Source organism: Rhincodon typus, chromosome 3 (genome assembly GCF_021869965.1).
Source record: "Rhincodon typus isolate 14 chromosome 3, sRhiTyp1.1, whole genome shotgun sequence".
NCBI classification, from domain to species: Eukaryota; Metazoa; Chordata; class Chondrichthyes; order Orectolobiformes; family Rhincodontidae; genus Rhincodon; species Rhincodon typus.
The window spans coordinates 68,959,344-68,983,223 of NC_063334.1; the positions used below are offsets into that span (position 1 = coordinate 68,959,344).

The 23,880-nt window shown below is 39.8% G+C and overlaps 1 protein-coding gene and 1 long non-coding RNA gene across 10 annotated transcripts in view; one reads left to right on the forward strand and one right to left on the reverse strand.

Annotated features, from left to right (window-relative positions):
* Positions 1-10,087: 10,087 nt before the first annotated feature.
* Positions 10,088-19,724, forward strand: LOC125487968. Of its 2 annotated transcripts, none has more exons than XR_007266178.1 (3): positions 10,088-10,350; positions 16,254-16,372; positions 18,902-19,724. It is a non-coding gene; the product is annotated as an uncharacterized LOC125487968 (long non-coding RNA). The 2 variants fall into 2 exon arrangements; XR_007266180.1 differs by lacking the exon at positions 18,902-19,724 and adding an exon at positions 18,601-18,702.
* LOC109918326 (tumor necrosis factor alpha-induced protein 8) overlaps positions 18,759-23,880 on the reverse strand; it is a 126,449-nt gene continuing 121,327 nt past the window's right edge. For all 8 annotated transcript variants that reach the window (XM_048620669.1, XM_048620642.1, XM_048620654.1 and 5 more), the window contains one exon: positions 18,759-19,413. In XM_048620669.1, coding sequence (XP_048476626.1) covers positions 18,848-19,413 — 566 coding nt within the window. In that variant the 3' untranslated portion in view covers positions 18,759-18,847. The remainder of the gene's footprint in view (positions 19,414-23,880) is intronic.

Below are 23,880 nucleotides of genomic sequence, written 5' to 3' on the forward strand. Positions count from 1 at the left end.
GTCAGCCTTCCTGCTCCTCTGATGCTGCTTGGCCTGCTGTGTTCATCCAGCTCTACACCTTGTTATCTCAAATAAACTGGGTGACTGCTTTGCAGAACACCTCCATTCTGTCCATAGTAATGACCTCGATCTCCCATTTCCCTGCCACATTCCTCTCATGCTAACATTTCTGTCCTGGGCCTGGGTCTGCTGTAATCTCCCAATGAAGGACAACACATGCTTGGCAATCAACACCTATTTTCCACATTGGTACGTAGGCTCAAGGTTTCAATATTGAATTCAATGCCTTCAGAAAATGACTACATTATATCTTTTCTCCATTTCTCTTACACTTTTCTGTCCCCTCCCCAACAGTTGTGTCATGTCAGTGACTTATTTATTTTGCACTTAGTACAAAGGTCCAATTGCCACTCTTTCACACCTTAATTTACACTAATTTTGTATATTTTCTTTACTATTACCAACCCCTTTGTCTTTTGCATTGGACCACTACACCAATTCTTTTGTTCCCCCTCTGCCTTTGTCATAGAGTCGTACAGCGTGGAAACAGACCTTTTAGTCCAACCAGTCCATGCCAAACATAATCCCAAACTAAATTAGTCCCACCTGCCTGCTCCTGGCCCATATCCCTCCAAAACATTTCTATTCATGTACTTAACTAAGTGTCTTTTAAAGATTGTAACTGTGCCCAAAATCAGAAATTGCTGGAAAGTCTCGGCGGGTCTGGCAGTATATGTGGAGAGAAATCAGAGTTAACGTTTCAGGTCTGGGTTCTGAGGAAGGGTGACTGGACCCTAAACGTTAACTCTGCTTTCTCTCCACAGATGCTGCCAGACCTGCTGAGATTTTCCAGTGATTTCTGTTCGTGTTTCAGATTTCCAATATCCACAGTTCTTTCAGTTTTTTGCATTAATAAGAACCTATTTCCTAACAACTTCCTATTCTGAAGAAGAGTCATACTGGATTTGAAATATTAGCTCTGTTTCTCTCTCCACAGATGTTGCAAAGCTTGCTGAGTTTCTCCAGCATTTTCTGTGCATTTAATCAAATAATCAGTTTCATTAACTGATAGTATTGGAGGCATAAATACTACCCAGAATATAATAGGAACTCTCTTTTGCTCTTTTTAAAAGCACACAAGAAATCTTTTGCATGAAATGGAAGAAGTCGGCATGGTTTACCATCTCATGCGAAAGACGGCTAGGCATGCCAGGTACCTAAAAACAAAAATCTGAGATTTATTTTGAGTAGAATTAAGTGCCATTTCTGCAGAATGAGAGCATGTATTTGAAGTTAAAGGAAATTAAAGGTAGATTATTTGTTGAATATGGAAGCTGATGCATTGGTATTTATTTTGGAGGTTCTGAAACTACTGTCCTGGTATTCCAACAATTGCATAACCTGTTTTTCTATTTTGCAATAGTAACACACTCACATCAAAGTATGATAGGTCACAGACCCAAAACGTCAATTCTTTGACTGATGTTGCCAGATCAGCTTTCCTAGTATTTTCTCCTTTTTATTGGAAAGAGCTTTACAGTGGTCACAATATTAACGCATCAAGTTTTAATTTGTACCGAGACCAAAAAACTGCAGATGCTGGAATCCAAGGTCGACAGACAGGAGGCTGGAAGAACACAGCAAGCCAGGCAGCATCTGGAGAAAAGGAACAGTCAACGTTTCGGGTATAATCCTTCTTCAGTTGAAGGATTATACCCGAAACGTTGACTGCTCCTTTCCTCCAGATGCTGCCTAGCTTGCTGTGTTCTTCCAGCCTCCTGTTTGTCTACCTTTAATTTGTACCACTTTTTACCACTAGAGGGTGGCATTGACGAACAACTTGAGTTATTTCTTCAGAAATTAGACTGCATAAATCAGTGTATTGACGGTGAAAACTGTGTGCAAACTTGCTAAATTGAAAAGAATTGCAATTGATAGCCAAAAGTACTGTGTTGCCCTTGAATAATTTTGTGTCAATATTATATTTTTGAATCAGCAGTAATTGTAAAGTGTTAGGCTGAATATGTGATTGAAGTTTCCAATTGTTCACTGCTTTGGAGCTTGTCAAATGGATACATCACACAACATAGTGTGTGGTCTCTTTTAATAGAATGTTGAAGAGGTAGTTGCTGCCTGAAACAAGTCACGTAATAGCCAGAATTAGTAAAGTGTTTGCAGCATTGAAAACTGTTGGTAAACTATGCCATAGAGTTGTAGGTTAATACAAATGTTTCAAATGCTTGTTACAAATGGTTGTTAATATTAAAAAATATAAAATGGTTGGAAACTAAGTTGTGAAGAGGAGAGAACTGGTCCTTTATATTAAGTGCAAAGTAAACAAGATACAAATGAATGGTACAACGAATGGTAGAAAAGGACAAATACCAAAACAAGAGTCTCATATATGTAGCAATTACCTTTGTATCATGTGATCATATTGGTAGGTGGCAAATCAGATTAAATGTATTTTTGTTTTGGTGAACAGTTACAACAATAAACTCAAAAGAATGTAATGAGCAGAATTTTCTTTGACAACAAGGTGCAGGGCTGGATGAACGCAGCAGGCCAAGCAGCATCATAGGAGCAGAGAGGCTGACGTTTTGGGCTCTTTGCATGCCTGGAGCTTTAAAAAGAGAGGACAGGGGAACTTAATTGGGCAGGAGGCAAATTTCAGTTTCCCCAACAGCAGGTTAAAGTTTGTCTTTCATATTCTCAGAACCTTTCTGGTTACATTTCCCAAACTTCACATTTGGGAACCTGTTTTATATTCATTAGCATGTCATGAATAGTCAGACCCACAGGAATTACGGTGAGAGACACAAGTGTGTTAGATGAAACAGGAAACAAAAACCCGACCAGCAAGAAGTAATAAGACTGGTAGAGCTCCTTCTCCAAACTCCGCTAAATACAAACTCCTTCAGTTAGGGTGTCGCCTGGCTGACCCCAACAAACATGACCAGAGTAGGCATGCTGAGGTCAACTCAAAAAGAGGCTCAAATCAAGAGGCATTTTGTGGTTGTGACCTTATCCCAGGCAATCAGAAGCAATCAGATGTGCTCTGGGCCAATGTGTGAGAGGCAGTACCACTGTGATATCAGCAGCGTTACATCGGTAGCTGCAAATAAGGGACCTACACCGATTGCATGGGAGGCATTTGATGGAGGTGTCTGGCACTATCAACACCTCTTCTCCCCTAGCACTCCCACCCTCATTATCGCATAAACGTTGTCCCCTCCACATTTCACATCGGCTCTGATGAAGAGTCATGTAGACTCAAAACGTTAACTTGCTCTCTCTCCATGGAAGCTGCCTGACCCGCTGTGATCTCCAGCATTTTTTGTTTTCAGTACAGATTCCAGCATCTGCAGTAATTTGCTCCTCTGATATCATGATTCTCTGCAGTGGCAACATTACAATGCTAACTCATAAGATTACGAAGCACTGTGTAGACAGTGGTATGCAGAGCACATCAGATCATTCATTCTGTAGCAGCACTGGAGCCACATGGCCACTGACGTCTGTAGTCACCTCTGCCCTTGTCAGTCTGGATGGCCTTCCGTTGCCAACCTGCTGCAAACTGTACATCTTTTCATTCCTTGACAGCCTACAGGTGAATCCAAAGCTTGTAGCCACTTTCTGTTTGCTATCAGGCATTTCCAGTAGTGCGTAGGTGGGGTCATCCAACAGAGGTTAAGTGATGCTTCTGGGTTACAGAAAGTCAGGCAAGTGCTGCTCAGGTAGCTTTTATGTATGGCATCTGAATATTGAAGCCCAGAATGTCCTGCTGGGCTTCAGAACTTCCTGCCCTTAAAATTTTCATTTTACATGCTCTTGCATATTTAATAAACTGAGTGGAATTTGCTTGCTTTAGAATACCCGTACCCACTCTCTTTCCACACCCCTTTCCCATAGTGGGAGACAGGAATGCAGATTTGAGGTTACAATCAAATCAGCTATGACCTTATTAAGTGATGGAGCAAGCTCGTGAGGTTGAATGACCTACTCATGCGACTAGTTTGCATGTTTGTACGTATGAAAGTCCATTGTTTGTCAACTTACCCATTGAAAGCCTATCATACAGCCATAAAGCACCTACAGGAATCTAAGTTATCCACTGTTGATTGGCTAACAGCTGCAGCAGTATCAAACTGCTTGTAGTGCCACAAACCTAGTAGTGGATGCTGCCGGTACTGCAAGCAGGTGCATGAGGAAGTCACATGGAACCTGGGCTAAGGCCTAGGATTGGATCATGGAAAGTTTCGAAAGCTAAGGGAGGGAGTTGGAGAGTGATTTGACGGTTGGGTTTTGCAAAAAAGCTGGACGGGAAGGAAAGTGGAATGTCCTTAATGTGCAAAGGCATCCCCTGAAGACAGTAGAGATAACAAGGTGTAGAGCTGGATGAACACAGCAGGCCAAGCAGCATCAGAGGAGCAGGAAAGCTGATGTTTCGGGCCAACACCCTTCTTCAGAAAAAAAGAAGACAGCATTTCCCTTTCTTTCTGCCGAGATAAACATTTTTCTAAAAAAAAACAGGAAAACATCCAACTGCATGCCAACTTTTTTTTAGTATGACCAGTGTACAATCAGGGTCTACCGAGATTTTGATAAACTCAATTGAACTATATATTTTATATATATATTATATATACACACATATGTATACATATATGCGTGCTGCATACGTACATATCATCAGTATTATTGGGGGTGAGTTCAGGAGCAGGCAGGGAGGTAAAGAGCTGGACACCTGATAAATTACTTGCTCACACTATGGAAAACACACTTACTGAAGTGTATGTATGTCCAGCCTTTAGTCTCAAAAGAAAATTTGTCCCACCCATCTCAATTTCTTGCATACTTTTACCTCCTCCAGAATCCTGCATTTCTTTAAATCTAGACTTCATCACCCACACTCATAAAACCTTCAATCAGTAGTGTTACACTCTAGAATGGGTTACGAGTCCCTTATTCAAAAGTGTGGCCTTTTTGTTTTACTTATGGTTGTGGCCCAAAATAATAACTTCTGCAACCCGATTGTTGATGCCAACGGACCCTACAAAATGTCAAGGATCGTTGTTGTTCCTTGGGCCTGTATCCTCTGCTGTTTCAAGCCTCACCCTGCTCAACAACTCTCCCTCCGCTCCAGTTTTCTCTCTGGGGTGGCCGCACATAGAAAATTGTTTGGGAAGCACTGTAGGTAATAAGTGAGCAATTATTAACTTGGACTAAAAAAGTAAGAGATGCCACCTCAAAAAATGGTGGAGCATGCCTGATGACTCACTGCTCAATTTCCACATAACAACAGTGTGCTATTTCTTATACAGTTTGTTGATCGACCATAAAATGCTTTGGGAAGTACGAACATTATGAAGCGCCGCATATAAATCTGTGTATCCCTTTCAAGATGCTAAATAGTGCGCTACTATTCCCTTATTTCTACCTTGAACTAACAACAGCAGTCATTTGTAAGCAGAGAGTGAAATATCCCAAGATACTTCACAGAATCATTATCAAACCAAATTTGACATCGAACCACATAAAAAAGTTATTAGGTTTCATGACTAAAATCTTGCTCAAATCATTTTAAGATGTCTTTTACAGGTGAAAGGAGCTGTTTAGGAGAGGAAGTTCCAGAGCATTGGCAGCTGCCATGGATAATGTGATTAACATTGATGATGCAGAATAACATCAGGTAAGTCCGTATATCTCATGATGTGGAGCTGGTGGAGATAACAGGAAGACTGAGACTTTGGAGGGATTAAAAAAGAAAGATCACACTGAGGAGCTGCTTAACTGGGAGTCATTGTAGGTCAGCAAGCACAGAGGTGATGATTGAACAGGTCTTGGTACAAGTTAGGAAATTTACAGAGTTTTGAATGACCTCAAGTTTACAGGATGGGTAAAACATGGGTTGTCAGTAACAAATGCACAAGTTTAGGAGTAACAGAAATATAGGATAAGCTGAGAAAGGACAGAGTAGGGTGATGTCACATGGTGATATAGATAGGCCTTGTGATGCTGTGGATGTATCATTGGGAGCTCAACTCGAGCTCAAATACTTTATTGAGAATGGAGTTTGTGGCAAATATGCAAAACAGTTACTTCAGTCGTTCCAATATTTAGTTGGAGGAAATTCTTTGCTCATCCAGTTATGGACATCAGACAAACAGTTTGCCAATTTATAAATGGACGAAGGGGTCAAGACAGTAAGGACAAATTAGATCTAAGTATCATCAGCAAAAATGTGAAACTTCACACTATTTTTGTATGATGTTGCCAAGAAAACATAGGTGAGAGGTGAGAGTAACTAAGAATAGAACCTTGGGAATATCAGAAGTGTTGGAACAGGCAAATAATCCAATTACAAATGATGCCCTGGTTGTAACTAGAAAGATTAGAATAGAACCAAGAGAGTACAGTCACACATAGCTGGATAACTGGAGGAGGATGGTGTGGTCAACCATGTCAAAGGCTGCAAACAGGTCAAGAAAGATGAGAAGGATTAGTTTGACATGACAAAAGTCACATAGAGTGTCATTTGTGACATAAGTAACAGCTGTTTCAATACTATGGTGTGGCAGAAACCTGACAGAGAGGATCAAATGTGGTATTATGGATTTGGAAGGTTAAACATGTTCAGAAACTTGATAGAGAGGAACTTGAGATTGATAATGTGTGCTCATTTGCATGGATGGAGGGTTTTTTTTGTATGAGAGGGGCAATGACAGCAGATTTGGAATCAATCAGGACAGTCCTTGTGGAGAGAGAATGACTAATAATATCAGCTAAGGTGGGAACCTGAAAGAGAAGAAGTTCAGTGGGAAAAGGGCCATGGGAGTAGAGATTGGGTCTAATGGACAAGATGAGGTTGGAGAGTGTATGAGGGAATTAGAAATTAGAAAAAGACATGAGTTCAAAGCCATGACAGATGGAACTTTTAGAGAAAGAGGAAGTGAGATCTGAGGCAGAAGCAGATGAATTGATGGTCTTGCTCATATAAACAAAGAAATGCATGGACTTCTTGCCCATTAGCTGTATGTGATGAATTTTTGAAATCAAAATTTATACAAAAGAAAAATGTAATGCAATTAGTTCACAGAATTACTCAGAATTATTTATTTAAAGAAACATTTATTATTGTAAAATGTTAACATTACGAATACAAGCTGACCACTCCAATAAATATTTAATTAAAATCAACTTTCCTCATTTATCTTTGGAGGAGCAACAAAAAGAAACCAACACATCCGCATCAGAATTTCCCTCACACCCCTCGCCCCATACTTTCTGTTCCACTCTAATGGAAAGAAGAAAAGGTTTCTTTATTTAAAGTTTACTGCCAACAGTTTACTGGCCAATTGGAAATTATTAAATATTATTATTAAATGTAACAAATCATTTCTTACTTTCTAAAATAAAGATTTGTTGTTAAAAGAAATCTGTAACAAACATCTAATGGCTTCCTACTCCTCAGGGGCAGCATTCTATCCACTGTTGCAGAAGCAGTAAGATTTTCCCACAAAGGCACCATCCCCCCACACCTCTCCACTCCTCCCCCCACCCCCACCTCCCCACTGATCCATTGATTGGCTTATTTATTTATTGTTGTCACATATATCCAAATACAGTGAAAAGCGTTGTTTTACATGCACAGCAGGCAGATCACACCATATAAAAATGCATCAGAGTAGCAGAACAAAGATTAGAATAGTGTTACAGCCGCAGAGAGAGAGGTCAGAATTAACACTTGAGGGGTCCATTCAAAAGCCTGATATCTGCAGGGAAGAAGTTGTTCTTGAATCTGTTCGTACATGTATTTAAATGTTTACATTTGCCCAGTGGAAGTGGGTGGAAGAGAGTATAACCAGAGTGGGAGTGGTCTTTGATTATGTTGATTGTTTTCCGAGGCAGGGAGAGTAAATGGAGTCAATGGATGGAAACAAAAACAAGGTTGTTGGAAAAGCTCAGCAGGTCTGGCAGCATCTGTGAAGAAAAAAACAGAGTTAACGTTTCGGGTCCGGTGACCCTTCCTCAGAACTCTCGGCCATCTCCACCTCAGCACCATTGATGTAGATGGGGCAGGCGGGCGCCCTCCACTCCGCTTTTTGAAGTCAATGGCCAGCTCCTTCATTTTGCTGTTGTTGACACAAGGATTGTTGTCTTTTCACCATGCTGCTAAGCAAACTCTTTCCTGTATTCTGTCTTATCATTGTTTGAGATCCGATCTACAACAGTGGTATCATCAGCAAATTTGTAAATGGAGTTGAGACGGAATTTGGTCACACAGTCATGAGTGTATAAAGAGTACAGGATAAGGGGCTAAGTAGGCAGGCTTGTGGGGGCACCAGTGTTGAGGATTATGGTGGAGGAAGTGTTGTCACCTATTCTTACTGATTGCGATCTATGGGTCAGGAAGTTGAGGATCCAGTTACACAGGGGGAAGCCGAGACCTAGGTCTCAGAGTTTAGAGATGAATTTATTTGGAATTATGGTGATGAAGGCAGAACTGTAGTCAATAAGTAGGAGTCTGACTTGGGTATCCTTGTTATCCATATGTTTCGGGGATGAGTGTAGGGTGAGGGAGATGGCACCTGCTGTGGACCCGTTGCAACGGTAGGTGAACTGCAAAGGGTCAAAGCAGTTTGGTAGGCTGGAGTTGATGTGAGCCATGCCTAACCTCTTCATTACTTCATAATTACAGAGGTCAGGGCGGTTGTCATTGAGGCAATCTGCATGATTTTTCTTTCGCACCGGGATGATGGTGGTCTTCTTGAAGTACTTGGGGACTTTACATCGTAGTAAGGAGAAGTTAAAGATGTGTGCAAATACTCCCGTCAGCTGGCCTGCACATGATCTGTATGCACAGCTGGGGTCTTCACCTGGGCCAGTCACTTTCCATGAGTTCGCTGCCAAGAAGGCTGATATAATGCCTGTGGCAATGACTGTGTGTACAGGTGCATCTAAGGTTGTTAGGATAAGTAACACTGTTACACTGACCTTCCGTTCAAAGCGAGCACAGAATGCTTTGAGCTCATTGGGTAGGGATGTGCAGTGGCCTGTGGTTCTGCTTGACTTTGCTTTGTAACCTGTTACATCGTATAAGCCTTGCCATAAATGACAGGTTTCCGTGTGTTTGGTCTGGGTCTCGAGCTATTGCCTCTTGGTGTCATTATGGCCTTGCAAAGGTTGTACCTGGATTTCCTGTATAGATCAGTGTTGCCTGATTTGTACACCTCAGAACTGAATTTCAATAGGGAGTGGATCTTCCAGTTCATCCATGGTTCCCAGCTGGGGAGCATTCAGATTAACTTCTTTGACACAGTCTTCTGCACACTTCTTATGAAGTCTGTAATGGTCGTGGCATACTTGTTCAGGTTGGCCACTGAGTTCTTGAATATCGGACAGTGCACCAATTCTAACAGTCCTGTAGGAGCCCTTCTGTTGCTTCAGACCAACACTGCACTATTTTCTGTACTGGGTCCTCATTGCTTCAATTTCTATTTATAAGCTGGGAGGAGGAGCACAGCATTTTGATCTGATTTTCCAAAATACAGACAGATGATAGAGCAGTATGCATCTTTGATATTGTATAGCAATGGTCAAGGGTGTTCAGACCTCTGGTGGAACTGATGATATTTTAGTAGCAGTTTCTTGAGGTTGGCCTGATTGAAGTCACCGACTAAACAGCAGAGTGGCACACACCCACACATGCTCTGTGAGAGTAAATTTCTGTAAAATTTCTCCTACCCAGTAGTTATAATTTTGGATGAAGAGCATTAGAAACACCAAAACAAAATATGTAAACATTATCACAACATTTTCCCAAAGTTTCTTTAGTTCTATGCTGAAACTGTAGTAAAGTAGTGGCAGAACGACTTTTACCCAAATGATGTAAACACAGTATTCAGTTAAATTAGAGATAGTATGAACTGCAGATGCTGGAGAATCTGAGATAACAAGGTGTAGAGCTGGATGAACACAGCAGGCCAAGCAGCATCATTAATTGAGTGTCTGCATTTGTCGGATAAGGAAGACCTTTTTTTTATTGAGTGCAAGCCTAATTTAGTTTGGACTTGGTATGACCTTAAAATCTGCAGTTTAAATTCCAGAGTTATTAATCTTAAACAGGGTTTTAATCAAGGTTTGCACTGAAAGAGTAGTTCACTTAAGAATGAGCTGAAACTAGATTCTCACTAAATGTCTAAGATAGACCCTTTGTGTTGGGAGTATAAATAAATAGCCTATATAGTGCAAATTTTAATGCCGTAGCAGAGTTTAGCGCCTCAAGGAGTTAAGTAGAGGAAGGAAAGCAATGTTTAATTGTTTTTGCTGACTCAAAGCATCTGATTGGTGAGTAAGATTGGGGGTATTTCTAACCTTTAAATTAAAAGTAAGGTCTTTAATTTGTGTTATGTCTTAGCCTTTTTTTGCTCTCTTTTTCTCTTCAAAATAGTTTGTAAAGTGGAAGGATGATATCAGTGTACAAAAAACTTAATTATAATAAAGTGCAAAAAACAGGAGGTCCTGCAATTGTAAAGAGCAGTGATAGGTTGGTAATTTACTAATACATTGAACAAAATACAATAGAGATGGCAGGTCGGGTGATATTTTGCTGCTGTGGCTGACAGCAGTTGGACACCAAGATAATCCAGAGTGAACGCATCTGGCAAGTGCTCAGAGCTTGAGCAACATTGAATCCAAGTTAAAGAGCTGGAGTCCAAACTGCAGATATTGCACCATGTCAAGGAAGGGGAAAGTTACGTGGATACTTGGCTCCAGGAGTTGGTCACACTTGTCTGATTATGTAATTTAAATTTGGTCTGTGATCAGGGACAAGAGAGTGCGACTGCAGGTGAGGCAGGTATGTGGACCCAATGGGTAGTTTTTGAGGAGAGCAGAGCCTGCAATTGTCCAACAGTTATGCCATTCTTGCAAGTTGTGGGGATGAGAGCTTGGACTGCAGGCAGGATGGGCAAACATCAAGTAGAGGCAGGAAATAGACAAATAACTTTGGTAGGTAACAGGATAATTAGGGGGATATTCACTGTTTGCTGCAGGCATGAGCAGGAATCCCAAAGGCTGTGTTATCTTCCCATTGCCAGTCTTAAGGACATCTCCTCAAGGCTGGAGAGGAATGTGAAATGGGCAAGAAGGGATACAGATGATGTTGTTCACGTTAGTACAACAACACTGAAATAACATTGATGGGCTTAGAAAGGAGGTTCTGCTGTAAGAGTTTGAACAGTTAGAAGCTAAATTAGAAACTACAGCCTCCAAAGTAATAATCTCAGGATTACTACTTGAGCCATGAACAAACTGGTACAGGGTAAATAAAGTCAAGGAGTTAAATACATGGCTCAAAGATTGGTGTGGGAGGAATGAGTTTCAGTTTGGGGGACACGAGCACCAATATTGGGGTAGAAGGGAGCTGTTCCAGTGGGAAACTGGTGTAAATCAGGACTTGAAAGTGAAGGAAGAACTCAAAGAAAATTATAATTACCAGAGAAGTAGTATTGAGTAAATTGCTGGAATTTGTGTTGACAAGCCCCCAGGTCTTGATGGATTTCATCCTAGTGTCATAAAAGAAGTAACTAGAGAGATAGTTGATGCAGTTATTTTAGTTTTCCTGAACTCATTAGGTTCAGGGAAAGTTCCTTTAGATTGGAAAATAACTAACTTCTTTATTCAAAAAGAGAGGCGTACAGAAAGCAGGAAACTATAGGCAGGTTAGCTTAATATCTATTCCAGAGAAAATGTTAGAAACTGCTTTAAAGATGTTATTACAGGGCACTTGGATAAGATGAAGGTAATCAGGCAGAGCCAACATGGATTTGTCAAAGGGAAATCATGCTTAAATCAGTTTATTGGAATTCTTTAAAGAAACAACTTGTGATGTAGATAAAAGAAAACCAGAGGATGTATTGTATTTAGATTTCCAGAAGGTATTTGATAATGTGCCATATCAAAAGTTATTGCAGGAAATAAAAGCTCATGTTATAGGGGTTAACATATTGACATGGATAGAAGAATGGCCGGCTAGGAGGAAGCCTGGCAGAATATCGTGAGTGTTGTGCCGCAGGGGTTGGTGCTGGGGTCTCAACTCTTCATAATTTATGTAAATGACTTTTATGAAGGGAAAAAGGGTATGTAGCTAATTTGCTGATGACATAAGGATAGTAAGGAAAGTAGGTTGTGAAGAGTTATAGCTCCTTATAGCATAAAATGATATAGATAGGTTAAGCAAGTGGACAAAGATTTGGCAAATGGACTTCAATGTGGCAAAGTGTGAAATTGTCTATTTTGGCAGAAAGTGTGAAAAACAGAAGCATAATATCTCAATGGTGAGAAGCTGCAGAGTTCTGAGATGCAGAGCGATCTGGGTGTCCTAGATCATGAATCACAGAAGGTTAGCATGCAGGAACAGCTAGTAATCAGGAAAGCTAATAGAATGTGCGGAGAATTGAATGCAAGAGTAAGGAGGTAATGCTTCAGTTATACAGGGCATTGATGAGACCATTTCTGGAGTACTATGTACAGTACTGGTCACCAATATATGGAAGGATGTTAATACATTGGTTGCAATTCATGGCTAGACTAATACCTTTAATGAGCAGAATGCCTAATAAAGAAAATCTAGACAGGCTAGCCTTGATATATCTGGAGATTAGAAGAGTCAGAGATGATTTAGTTGAAACATGTAAGATCCTGAGAATATTTGAGCGCCTCAGAGCAGCTGCAACAACTGCATTGGAAGACCGATTACTGATTACTGCAGTACTCCAATACACGTAAACGACTTTGAACGTTGACATTTACAGTTGTGATTGGACCAAGCTGAACCTGCATGAGAGTATCTAAGCTTGCAAGATGACAAGCTGGCTGGGGACAAACAGGGAGGGTCCCAGAGGACTGGAAAATGGTAATGTAACACCCCTGTTTAAGGAGTGAGGGAGGCAGAAGACACGAAATTATAGGCAAGTTAGCCTGACTTCAGTCATTGGTAAGATTTTAGAGTACATTATTAGGAATTAGATTGCAGAGAGCTTGGGGAAGTACATAGTAAAATAGAGCTGAGTCAGCACAGTTTCATAAAGGGGAGACCATCCCTGAAAAATCTGTTAGAATTTTTTAAAGGATATAATGAGCAAGTTAGACAAAGGAGAGCCATTGAACGTGATACATTTGGATTTTCAGAAGGCCTTTAAGAAGGTGTCACACAGGAAGGTGCTAAATAAGAGCCAATGTGTTAGGGGCAAGGTACTGGCAGAATAGAGGGTTGGCTGACTGGCAGAATGCAGAGAGAGGAGATAAAGGTATCTTTTTCAGGATGGCAACCAGTGACTGATTGAGTTCATGGGGGTCAGTGTTGGGACCACAACTACTCACATTATGTATTAACAATGTGGATGGAGGAACTGAGGGCAAAGTTTGGAGAACAAAAAGATAGGTGCAGGGGTAGGTAGTGTTGCGGGAGTGGGGAGGCTGCAAAAGGACTTGGATACGCTAGGACAGTGGGCAAATAAGTGGTAGGTTGAATATAATGTTAGGAAGTGTGAAATTATGCATTTTGTAGGCAGATTAAGGGCATAGACTATTTTCTAAATGGGGAAAGTCTTCAGAAAACTGAATCACAAAAGGACTTGGGAGTCCCAGTTCAGGATTCTCTTAAGGTTAACATGCAGGTTCAGTAGGCAGTTCAGAAAGCTAATGCAATGTTAACATTCATTTCAAGATGGTTAGAATATAAGAGCAGTGACGTACTACTGAGGCTGTACAAAGCTCTGGTCATTCTGCATTTGGAACATTGTGAGCTGTTTTGGGCCCTGTAACTAAGGAAGGATGTACTGATTTGGAGGGATTCCAGAGGAGGTTTACAAGAATGATCTTAGGAATGTAGGTCTTGTCATACGAGGGGTGGTTGAGGACTCTAGACATGTACTTGATTGCGTTTAGAAAGATGAGATATTGAAACTTACAGGTTTGGATAGAGTGGAAGTGGAGAAGATGTTTCCACTAGTAGGAGAGACAAGGAACTGAGAGCATAGTCTCAAAGTGAAGGAACAACCCTTTAGGACTGAGATAAGAGGAATATCTTCAGCCAGAGGGTAGTGAATCTGTGAAACTCATTTCTACAGAAGATTGTAGAAGCCAAGTCATAGATAGGTTCTTGATTAGTAAAGGGGTCAACGGTTACAGGGAGAAGGTAGAAGAATGGAGTTGAGAAACAGCTGTTTGAATGACAAAATAGACTCAATGGACTGAATGGCTAATTCTGCTTCAATACCTTATGGTCTTCATATTCTGTCCAGTTGTTTCCAGCTTCCTCCAGGTTCCTTGACATTTTATGCAGACTTTTAGGCAGCACAAAAATTACTTTATATATCCAAGTATAATCATTTGTATTTTGTATCATCTTTATTACAACAAAATGTCACAAACCATTTAACAGGGACATTACAAAATAAAATATGATGTCAAGCCACATAAGCAGACATTATACAGATGACCAATAGCTAGATCAAAGGGGCAGGTTTGAAGGAATGTTTTAAAGGAGGTAAAAAAGGAATGAATTCCAGAACTTAGAGCGAAAACCTGACCCAAGCTGGATAAAGAGCATCTCATTTTCCACTTACAATCTTCACAACTCATCCTGGAGTTGAACAATTTCAGACCATGTATTCTGTTCTCCAATGTGATTACATCTCTCTGCCACAATGCAAACCTCTACCATGCCCCACCCCCACCACCCATGTCATGTTTGCAGCAAAACCGACCTATTTAGTGCTATTAACAATATCAATAATGTTTCTCCTTACCATTAGCATTCCCTTTACCTTTTTCTCTGGGCATCTGTCCCATCTGAAGCACTTGCTCCTCTTCCCCCCTTTCCAACTGCATTAAAATACTTTCAATCCCTTTCAGTTCTGAAGAAGTCATATCGGACTCAAAACTTGGTTTCTTTCTCCACAGATGCTGCCAAACTTGCCGAGTTTCCCCAGCACTTACTGTTTTCATTTCAGATTTCCAGTATCCATTGCACTTTTTCTTATTCTAGAACTTAGGGCCTAGGCAGTTGAAGGGAAGGTTTTCAATGGTGAGTACTCAGAGGCCAGATGACAAAACGAGCAGATGTCTTAGAGCACTGTAATGTTGGAGGAGATTGCAGAGAAAGGGAGGGATGACACCATGGAGGGACTTGAAAACAAGTTGGGAATTTTAAAATAAAGATATTAATCAAAGGCCAGTGTTGTCAGAAGCAAAGGAGCAATTGACAAATGTAATTTGCTACAGGTTAGTACCTGGGCAGCAAAACTCTGGATGAGCTCAAGTTTACAGAGGTTGCAATCTTGGAATTTGGCCAGGAATGTGTTGGAATCGTCAAGTCTGAAAATAACAAAGGTTTAGATGAGAATTTCAGCAACAGAGGAACTGAGGCAAGATGCAGATGGAAAATGTTAGACAGGCAGAAATAATGAGGAGATTAGAATGGCGAGGTAGACCTGTATATCATCAACGTACATGAGCAAACTGGAGTTGCATTTTCAGGTGTCAAGGGACAGCATGTAGATGAGAAATATGAGAGGTTTAAGGATAAACTCCTAGGGTAGAAAGAGAGGAGATATCAAAATGGAGTGCGGAGTTCATGGTCTGAAGTTGTTGAACTCAAAAGTTCAGTACAAAAGGCTCTAAGTGCCTACATAGAAGATGAGGTGCTATCCATCCAGCTTGCACTGGGCTTCACTGAAACACTGCAGTAGGTCAAAGACAGAAATATGAGCACAAGAGCAGAATGGTTTATGGAAGTGGCAAACAGCCGGAAGGCAAGGGTTATGCTTATGAAATGAACGGAGGTGTACTATCAAGCAACCATCCAGACTGCACTTGATCTCCCCAAGCTTAGATCACACCCAATTTTCCAGTTCCTTACCATTTTAATACACCATCCTATTTTAGAACTATGTTGCATCTCTGGCAATTAAATGGTTTGTTCCTGTATGTGATTTTATCATTGAATGGAAAGCAATTATTTAATTCCTCTAACTTTCATAAGTGTTTTAAATGTTTGCATCGAATGACTAAACGTGAATTGTTTAACTCTTTCAAATTCAATAATAGCTTGAGCAGCTGTTTTGCACATTCTGAAAGTGCCTTGGCCAAGCACTCTCAAGATGCTGTTTATCGTTTCTCATTGACTTGAACAGAGATCTTCCGATATCGACCTTGAAACGTTAACTCTGCTTCTCTCTCCACAGATGCTGCCAGACCTGCTGAGTTTTTCTAGTACTTTGAGGTTAATTGAAAATATGTAGAAAGTAGGAGGCAACATAGAATAAAGCTTATGGGCCTCTCCAGTGAACTGGCTTTGTCACAGGTGAGTTCAAATTTCCGCAGGCTGGTTTAACCTATTTGCAACCTTTTCAAAGGCTATGAATGTTAATTTCATTCAAATTTGATACCACCCAGGGATACTTTGAAAAAAAAATCAAAGCTTGGCTTTGGACTAGCGTCATTGTATTACCAACAAGTTCTCCAATACCAAAAATAAGTTCTCCCTATTCAGCTCAAACTGTCATTTTATTGTCCTATTTGAGCTTGCAGTTCTTTCTTAACCTTTCCCCCTGCCACCAGAAGGCTTTTTTTTCCTCCTTTTTCCTGGAATTCTCTCTCCTCTTGTCCCGTATGTAGTGTGGCACAGTGGCTCAACACCAGGGCCCGGGTTTGATTCCACCCTCAGGCGACTCTCTGTGTGGAGTTTGTACATTCTCCCTGTGTCTGCATGAGTTTCCTCCCACTGTCCAATGATGTGCAGATTAGGTGGATTAGCCATAGGAAATGCTGGATTACAGGGATAGGGTAAGAGGGTGGGTCTAGGTGCGATGCTCTTCCAAGGGTTGGCGTAGACTCGATGGGCTGAATAGCCTGCTTCCATGCTGTAGGAATTCTATGATCCTTTTCTCCTTTCTCGTACTCTTTTCTCTCCTGCCTGTTTTCTTTTTTCGTTCCTGGAACTCTAATTCTAATTTCCAATCTTTCAGGTGAAATTTTGATAAAGTGACTCAGTCTATTTCAGGCTTCATGCCTTCTGCCTACAACAGCTTCGGCACTCAAGCCCATGGTTACAAAAATTCACTCAGACCTAAGTGACATTACACATATTTGGAGAACGTCCTTATTAGTTTCATGGGACCTCTTTCTTGCCTGATCAGTTGCACGGATTAAAATTTAAGAGAATGGAAAGACAGCCAGACATGAGGGACATCTGGTCAAATGATGCCTTTATTTTAAAATTCTCACCTTTTGATTTACACTCCCTCGATGGCCTTGAACGTCTGATCTGTATGATGGTTTCTAGATATACAGTCATCCAAGGTATCTGTGCTCCTCAAAATTTGGCCTCCAGCAGTCTAGACTTCAGTTGTGCCACACTCAAAGCCAAGGCTTCCTCTACCCATTCACCTCTTCCCATGGTCTACTGCCTTCCTTTAGAAATTCCTTAAAACCTATCGCTTTGCTCAAGCTTTTGGCCATCTGGCTGAAAATATCCATATGATGTTTGATGTCAAAAGACAGGAGAGAAGGGAGACATCCTTCTTGTAGAGTAATTAAAGTGGAGGCTATCAATGATTTCAAAACCCCATTGGATAGGAACATGAAAGTCATAAATTTGCAGAGTTAACAGGATAGATGGGAGGAATGGACTGACTGGTTTGCTGGAGAGATTGGCATTTATGCAACCAGCTGAATGGCCTCCTTCCATGACCAGATGACCCTTTTAATCTATTTTAGATGTCCCCGATTATAATATTTAAACAATAATTATGCCAAGCATCTGATAAAAATATTTAATCTATTATGCATGTCAAATAGTCTTTCCAACTTCAAGATTTAATTTTAAAAACAAGCCAGTTGTTATTCTTTTACTGAAAACTCTTTTTACTGTATTTTCAAAACTAAAAACTTATCATATAATGAGCTTGTGATGAATTGGACAGTTGATAATTCATTCAGTTCAATCTTGCTGTAAATGTTGGTTTCAATAGAGAATAAAATGACTGAACAATTACTTATGGCGATGTCACTCCGTGTTCAATGGAAATTTATTCTTTGGCTTACTACAAACAAATAATTTGCATAAGAATAGAAGTTGCTCCAGTCACAATAACAGTCATAATAACTATGCTGATCATAAAGTACAATTGATTTATGAAAGTTACTAGCCATTTGAGTATTTTAGAATAAAATAAGCATCTGAGACTTAGTTTAATATATTACATCTCCGCACACTAATTCAAAGTCTGTTGCTTTATCAGTCTAAGTAATTCAAGTGAGCTGATGAAAACTGTATAATACAGATGGAAAGGGATGAAAAGTATTAAAATGCTATTGCATTTTGTCTTAACACTGGTAATGTACATGTCCCATTTAATTTACATTCTGTAATCTTCATCCTAGAACATAATATTTTCAGTTTATTTGCAATCTGTTGTGTTGGTTCTTGTAGTCATAACTTTACAAAAAGGAAACAATGCATTCTGTTTTCTATAATAGTCTAAAAACTAAAACTGCATTAAATTTTGCTAATTTATCTGAACTCTTCAGTTTCATTCCACAGGCTACGAATAATCATCTGCTAGGTACTGGACAACAGGGGTTCAAGATGGACAAATAATTGATAGGAGTACTTATTCTACTTTATGCATATTGTTATAGAAATAGAAAACACTTCTTTAAAAAAAAACTTGTCAAAATATACAATTCTAATAAAAACGAATTTTACATGACATTATTCCTTCATATTTTAGCAAGATTTTCAACTTTTTTTAAAGAAAATGTTACAAATTGCTGATTATATGCTTTTATCATCTAGCATTTTGTTCACACCATCACATATTTTCTGCAGAGAAGCTTTGTAAGATCCAAATGGATTGTACAGCACAGCTAAGAACTCACAATCCGAAAAGTGATTAAAAACATGGTTGATGCGTCCATGTGACTTGGCGGTGAGATGCCGATCAATGATTTGATGAAGCAGGTCTCTGCATTCATTCAGAAGTTTGGACAGAACATGCCGATCGAAAGTAAAGTCAACCTGATGAAAACTCACAATGGTCATTGCTAACTGATGAACTTTCTTCTTGAACTTCTCCACAAGCATCAGCTCATCTTGATTGAATTGGTTATTCCTGTACAAGACCCCTAGTTTTATGATTACCTTAATAAGATCTTTGACAATTTTTTCTGCTTCTTTTTTGTTCTGTGTGTATTCCTTGGTTGCTTTGTATAGCTCATCCAAAACATCACTGCTTGTATCATCTATTAATGCAGTTGCTATTGACTTTGATGCCATCTTGCCAAGTATTTTCTTTTGGGCCTGAACAGCCAGGCTTTTGGAATTGAAGACTTCAGTGGCCACTGAAAACATGAAAAGATAGTTTAAGCAAATGATCCAAAATTGTGGAAATAGCAGAACTAGCTCAAATGTTTTTGTTCTGTTTGAATTATTTCCTCATAATGTGACTTCTTTTTTTTAAGGACACATTTCCATCAAATGTAACATTGCACAATACTTCGGATCATATCGAGATTCGACCAGTGAATTCTGGCACATTATTTGCTCCAAACCTGAAAATGAATATCTGCGTGTCGTTCAACATTATTACTTTGTGTCTTTAATGCTTGTAAAATAATTTTCAAGACCAAATAAAAAAAATTCATGGTTTGTATATCTGGCAAACATTTTTATATAAATTTAAATATTTCTTAATAATTTTGCAGGCTACAACTTATGCATTCAAAATGCCACATTATCAGATATGAAAAAATGTAGAGAAGGTAAAAATAAACATTCTAAAAACTACAAATGTTAACAGAAACATTCTACTCGATGGAAAACTGGGCACTGTGCCTGCAGCATTATCCCCTGTACCTATCAACCATTTCACAAATGTTATCAGTGGTAGGGAGAAAGGGAGAATTGGGTGGCCCACTCATCCTCTCAACTATGGGTCATTGAGATCCTTAAGTGGCAAATTACTGGAGGCGTGGCATGGGAGGGGTGGGGTTGTCACTGCCTAGTGTCCTGCATTGAATAAAGAAGCTTGCCCCATTTTCGCCATCCTGACTTGGAAATACAACATAATTCCTTCAATGTCACTGGATTAAAATCCTGGAACTTCTTCCCTAACAGTATTTTGGGCATATCGACACCAAATGCTTACAGCAATTCAAGAAGGCAACTCACCACCACCACGTCAAGGGAAACTAGAGGTGGGTATTAAATGCTGGCCCAGCCAGCAAGGGCCACAACCCTTCAATTTATGTTTAGAAAAATGCATTGTACTGAGCTCGTCTGAAAATTCTTCAGATTCTCTTGGTCACAATCCTGGAATTTTCTACTTAACTCAATTGTGGTAGCACTATCGCCATAGTCCACACAGCAGTACTAGGAGAAGACGCAAGGAATAGGTAATAAATTCTGCTTTACATTGCAATTCGTGTATAATGAAAAAGAAAATCTGATGCTGACTCAATTTAACAGAAAAAAATATGTTGGAAGCTAAAATCATCTTTACATTGTAATTTCAGTGTCACTCAGAAACTTGTAAATGTGTATGTAAAATGCACAGTCAGCAGAGATCAATTTTATTAAAGGTTGCACTACGTTCAGTAATAAAGCAAAATTGTGCAGTTAATAAAAATCCTTTTAACAATTAACAAACGTAAGTTTCAAAGAAGGTTTTGTACTCCTCAAGGTTAATCTACACTTTAATTTCAGTGACATGTGGCAAAGTACTTGGATACTCACCTGGATGATTACATTTTATTATTCAAAGAGAGTGCCTGAAGAATCACTTTTCTCATGACATGAAAACATAAGAAAGAAGTAACTTATACTGACAAAATCCCACAAGGCCTCAAAGACACCACAAACACTATTAATTATTTTTAAGGTACACTGATAAGGAGTCAAAATTAATTTATCAACTTACTAGGGTATCTAATAATCTTTAAGCATAGCTTGGTATAAGCTAGACAATGTGACAATCAAAATGAATGTTTTTTGATACAAGTCTATAATATTTAGTTTACTATTTTCAGGATTTTCCAGTGATTCCGAACCTCTAAGTAGCATAAGGACAATATCAACTGACTGCAACAGGATCTAAACAAACTGGCTTGCATATTAGGCAGACGTGGCATTTGGCAGTTAAAACAGAGATGTGTAAATTTCTAAGATTGTGGGTGAGATCAGATTTGGGGATAGTCAACACTGATAATGACGAAATTAGCAAAATAAGTTCACCATAAATGTGAGGTAGTACATTTTGAGAGGAAGGTCCCCTTGTAACTCAGAAGGTGAGAGTCGAGGTAGAGGAACAATGGGATCTTGAAGTACAAGTAAACATATCTCTAAGAGATGCAAACTAAGTGCTTGGCTTCATTTCTCGCAAGATAGAATTCAAAAGTAGGCAAGTTCTTGTTTAAACTATGTAGGTTACTGCATAGAGATCTATTGACATATAATTGAAAAGATTCAGGGACACTGGAGAAGGAGCAGAGAAGATTTATCTAGATTTACAAGTACGAGATATGACAGAGTACACATCTGAAAAGGATTGACAGGTTGTTTCTGTTCTCTCGAAAAAACGGGCAGTGACCTAATAGAGATGTTTAAAAGTTACAAAAGGTTTTGAAAGAATGCAGGCAGAGAGAATGTTTCCTCTTGTGAAGATGAGTATAATTAGAGGCTCAGTATAAGATAGTGACCAAGATGTCCAATCCAAAAATCAAACAAAACTTCTTTATCCAAATGATGGTGAGAATGTTGATCGAAGAGAATACTATCGACAATGTTAAAGGGAAGCATGACAAGCCACTTGAGGGAAAATTGAATAGATTGTTATAGTGGTCGATTTAGATGAGGAAAGATAGCAGGAAATCCGAGTGAAGCACAAACACCATAATGGATCAGTGGGCAAAATGCTCAGTTTCCGAGTCACTGCCTGAGATATGAAATTCTATGCAATTTTAACATCAGAACGTTGCTTGTCCAGCAGTCAACATAGGGTGGTCAGACTTGATGAGAGTTACAACAGAGACAACAGATCTTTGGATGACTTATGCAGAGCATGGAAAGTAGAATGTGGGAGAACCAGCCAAGTGGAGATTATCCAGCATTGGAAAATCAGTAGCTCCTTCATCAGAGGTAGGCACTGCCAATGAAAGTCGGGAAACGAGAAGATGCCTCAAGATGGAGGCACACTCTGAACACTCAAAATTAAAAAGTAAGAAATGGACGCAGTTGGTGTTTAGGTCTGTGTATATGTGTGTGTGTCTATGCAAGTGTGTCTGCGTGTGCGGCGAGTCTGCGTGTGCGTGCTTTTTTGTTAAGTTTGATATCATCTTTAACCTTTCTAGTTAACCACGGATGCTAAGTCTGATGTTTAGAATTTCTCCGACTCTTTAGAATGTATCTTTTCTGTGTATACTGAAATATACCTTTAAATGTTTCAGTCACTTGGAGAAAAAAGGGTGTAAACCCATCGACTTTCCTGCTCCTCTGATGCTGCCTGACCTGCTGTGTTCCTCCAGCTCCACACTGTATTGACCATTTAAATGTTTGCAACTTTGGGCTGAATCTCATGACTTTTTTGGTTAAGTGCAGAGTTCTTCACCATGAAGCTGAGCCAGTTTCTTTGTTGTAACCTGCCAAACCTGTTGTATTAATTACCTATCGTGCCCCTATGGCATCTGTTACATCCAATTTCTGCCCCATCTTACCACAAGCCATTCCCAGAACAACTCTCCGCACAGCGAATGTCTTACACCCATGCCATCTTTGGAAGGCTGTTGTGCACCCAAAGAGCACTGGCATTCTGAAACTGCCCTGCTCGGTCAAGGATGGAGTCACAAGATGATGGAAAAGAGGAAGATTCTTCAACACAGACCTGTGGACAGGGGGTGCAAAGGAGAGGAGCCTTTTTCCCAGAAGCCTGACACTGGAGGCCATGACACCAGACCCTGCCAGCCTGGTCTAAGATCATTTTCAGAGTGTTAACCCTTACCTGCTGCTCACAATCAAACTCTCCTGTTCCTGAATGCCAACCAAATTAGAAAACTCCATCCTAAGAGGTGCGATTGCCTCCGGTACAAAGTATCTTAGCCTGTCCCTTATGTGCATCTATAGTTCAGCCAACTCGAACTCTGAGCCATAGCTGCTCAAACTTGATGCACTTACTGCAGATATGTTTGCCCTAATCAAACTGGCATCCAGTACCTCCTACATGCTGCAGCTGCGACACATCACCGACTGTAGCACCATTAATGTGTTTGAATTAGTTAATTTGTTGTATATTTAATTATGTTTTTATATATTTTCTTAACCATGCCATGAGTCACTATACTATTTTGAACTTTAGGAACAGAATGAACCTTCATCACTTGTGAAGAAGTCACCACAAATGTAGTTTCCTTGCCTGTAGCTGAGTAATAACCAACTCCTGGAGAATGAAAATGATAGTATAAGCAAAAGCAAAGAAACACCTTTTTCCCTGACTCCTTCAATTACACTCTGTTATGAGTAGCAGTCAAATTATCTCAGGGAGGGAAGTCAATGGCCTAGTGGTATTTTCGCAAGACTATTAATGTAGAGACCCAGATAATGTTCTGGTTCAATAATGTCCTTCAGGGAAGGACATCTGTCACCCTCACCTGGTCTGGCCTACATGTGATTCCAGGCTCACAACGATTTGTTTGACTCTCAGTTGCCCTCTGAAATGACCGAGCAAGCCACTTAGTTGTACCAATCACTACAAAGTCTCAAAGAATGAAAACCAAAAGAACTGTGGATGCTGTAAATCAGGAACAAAAACAAAGTTC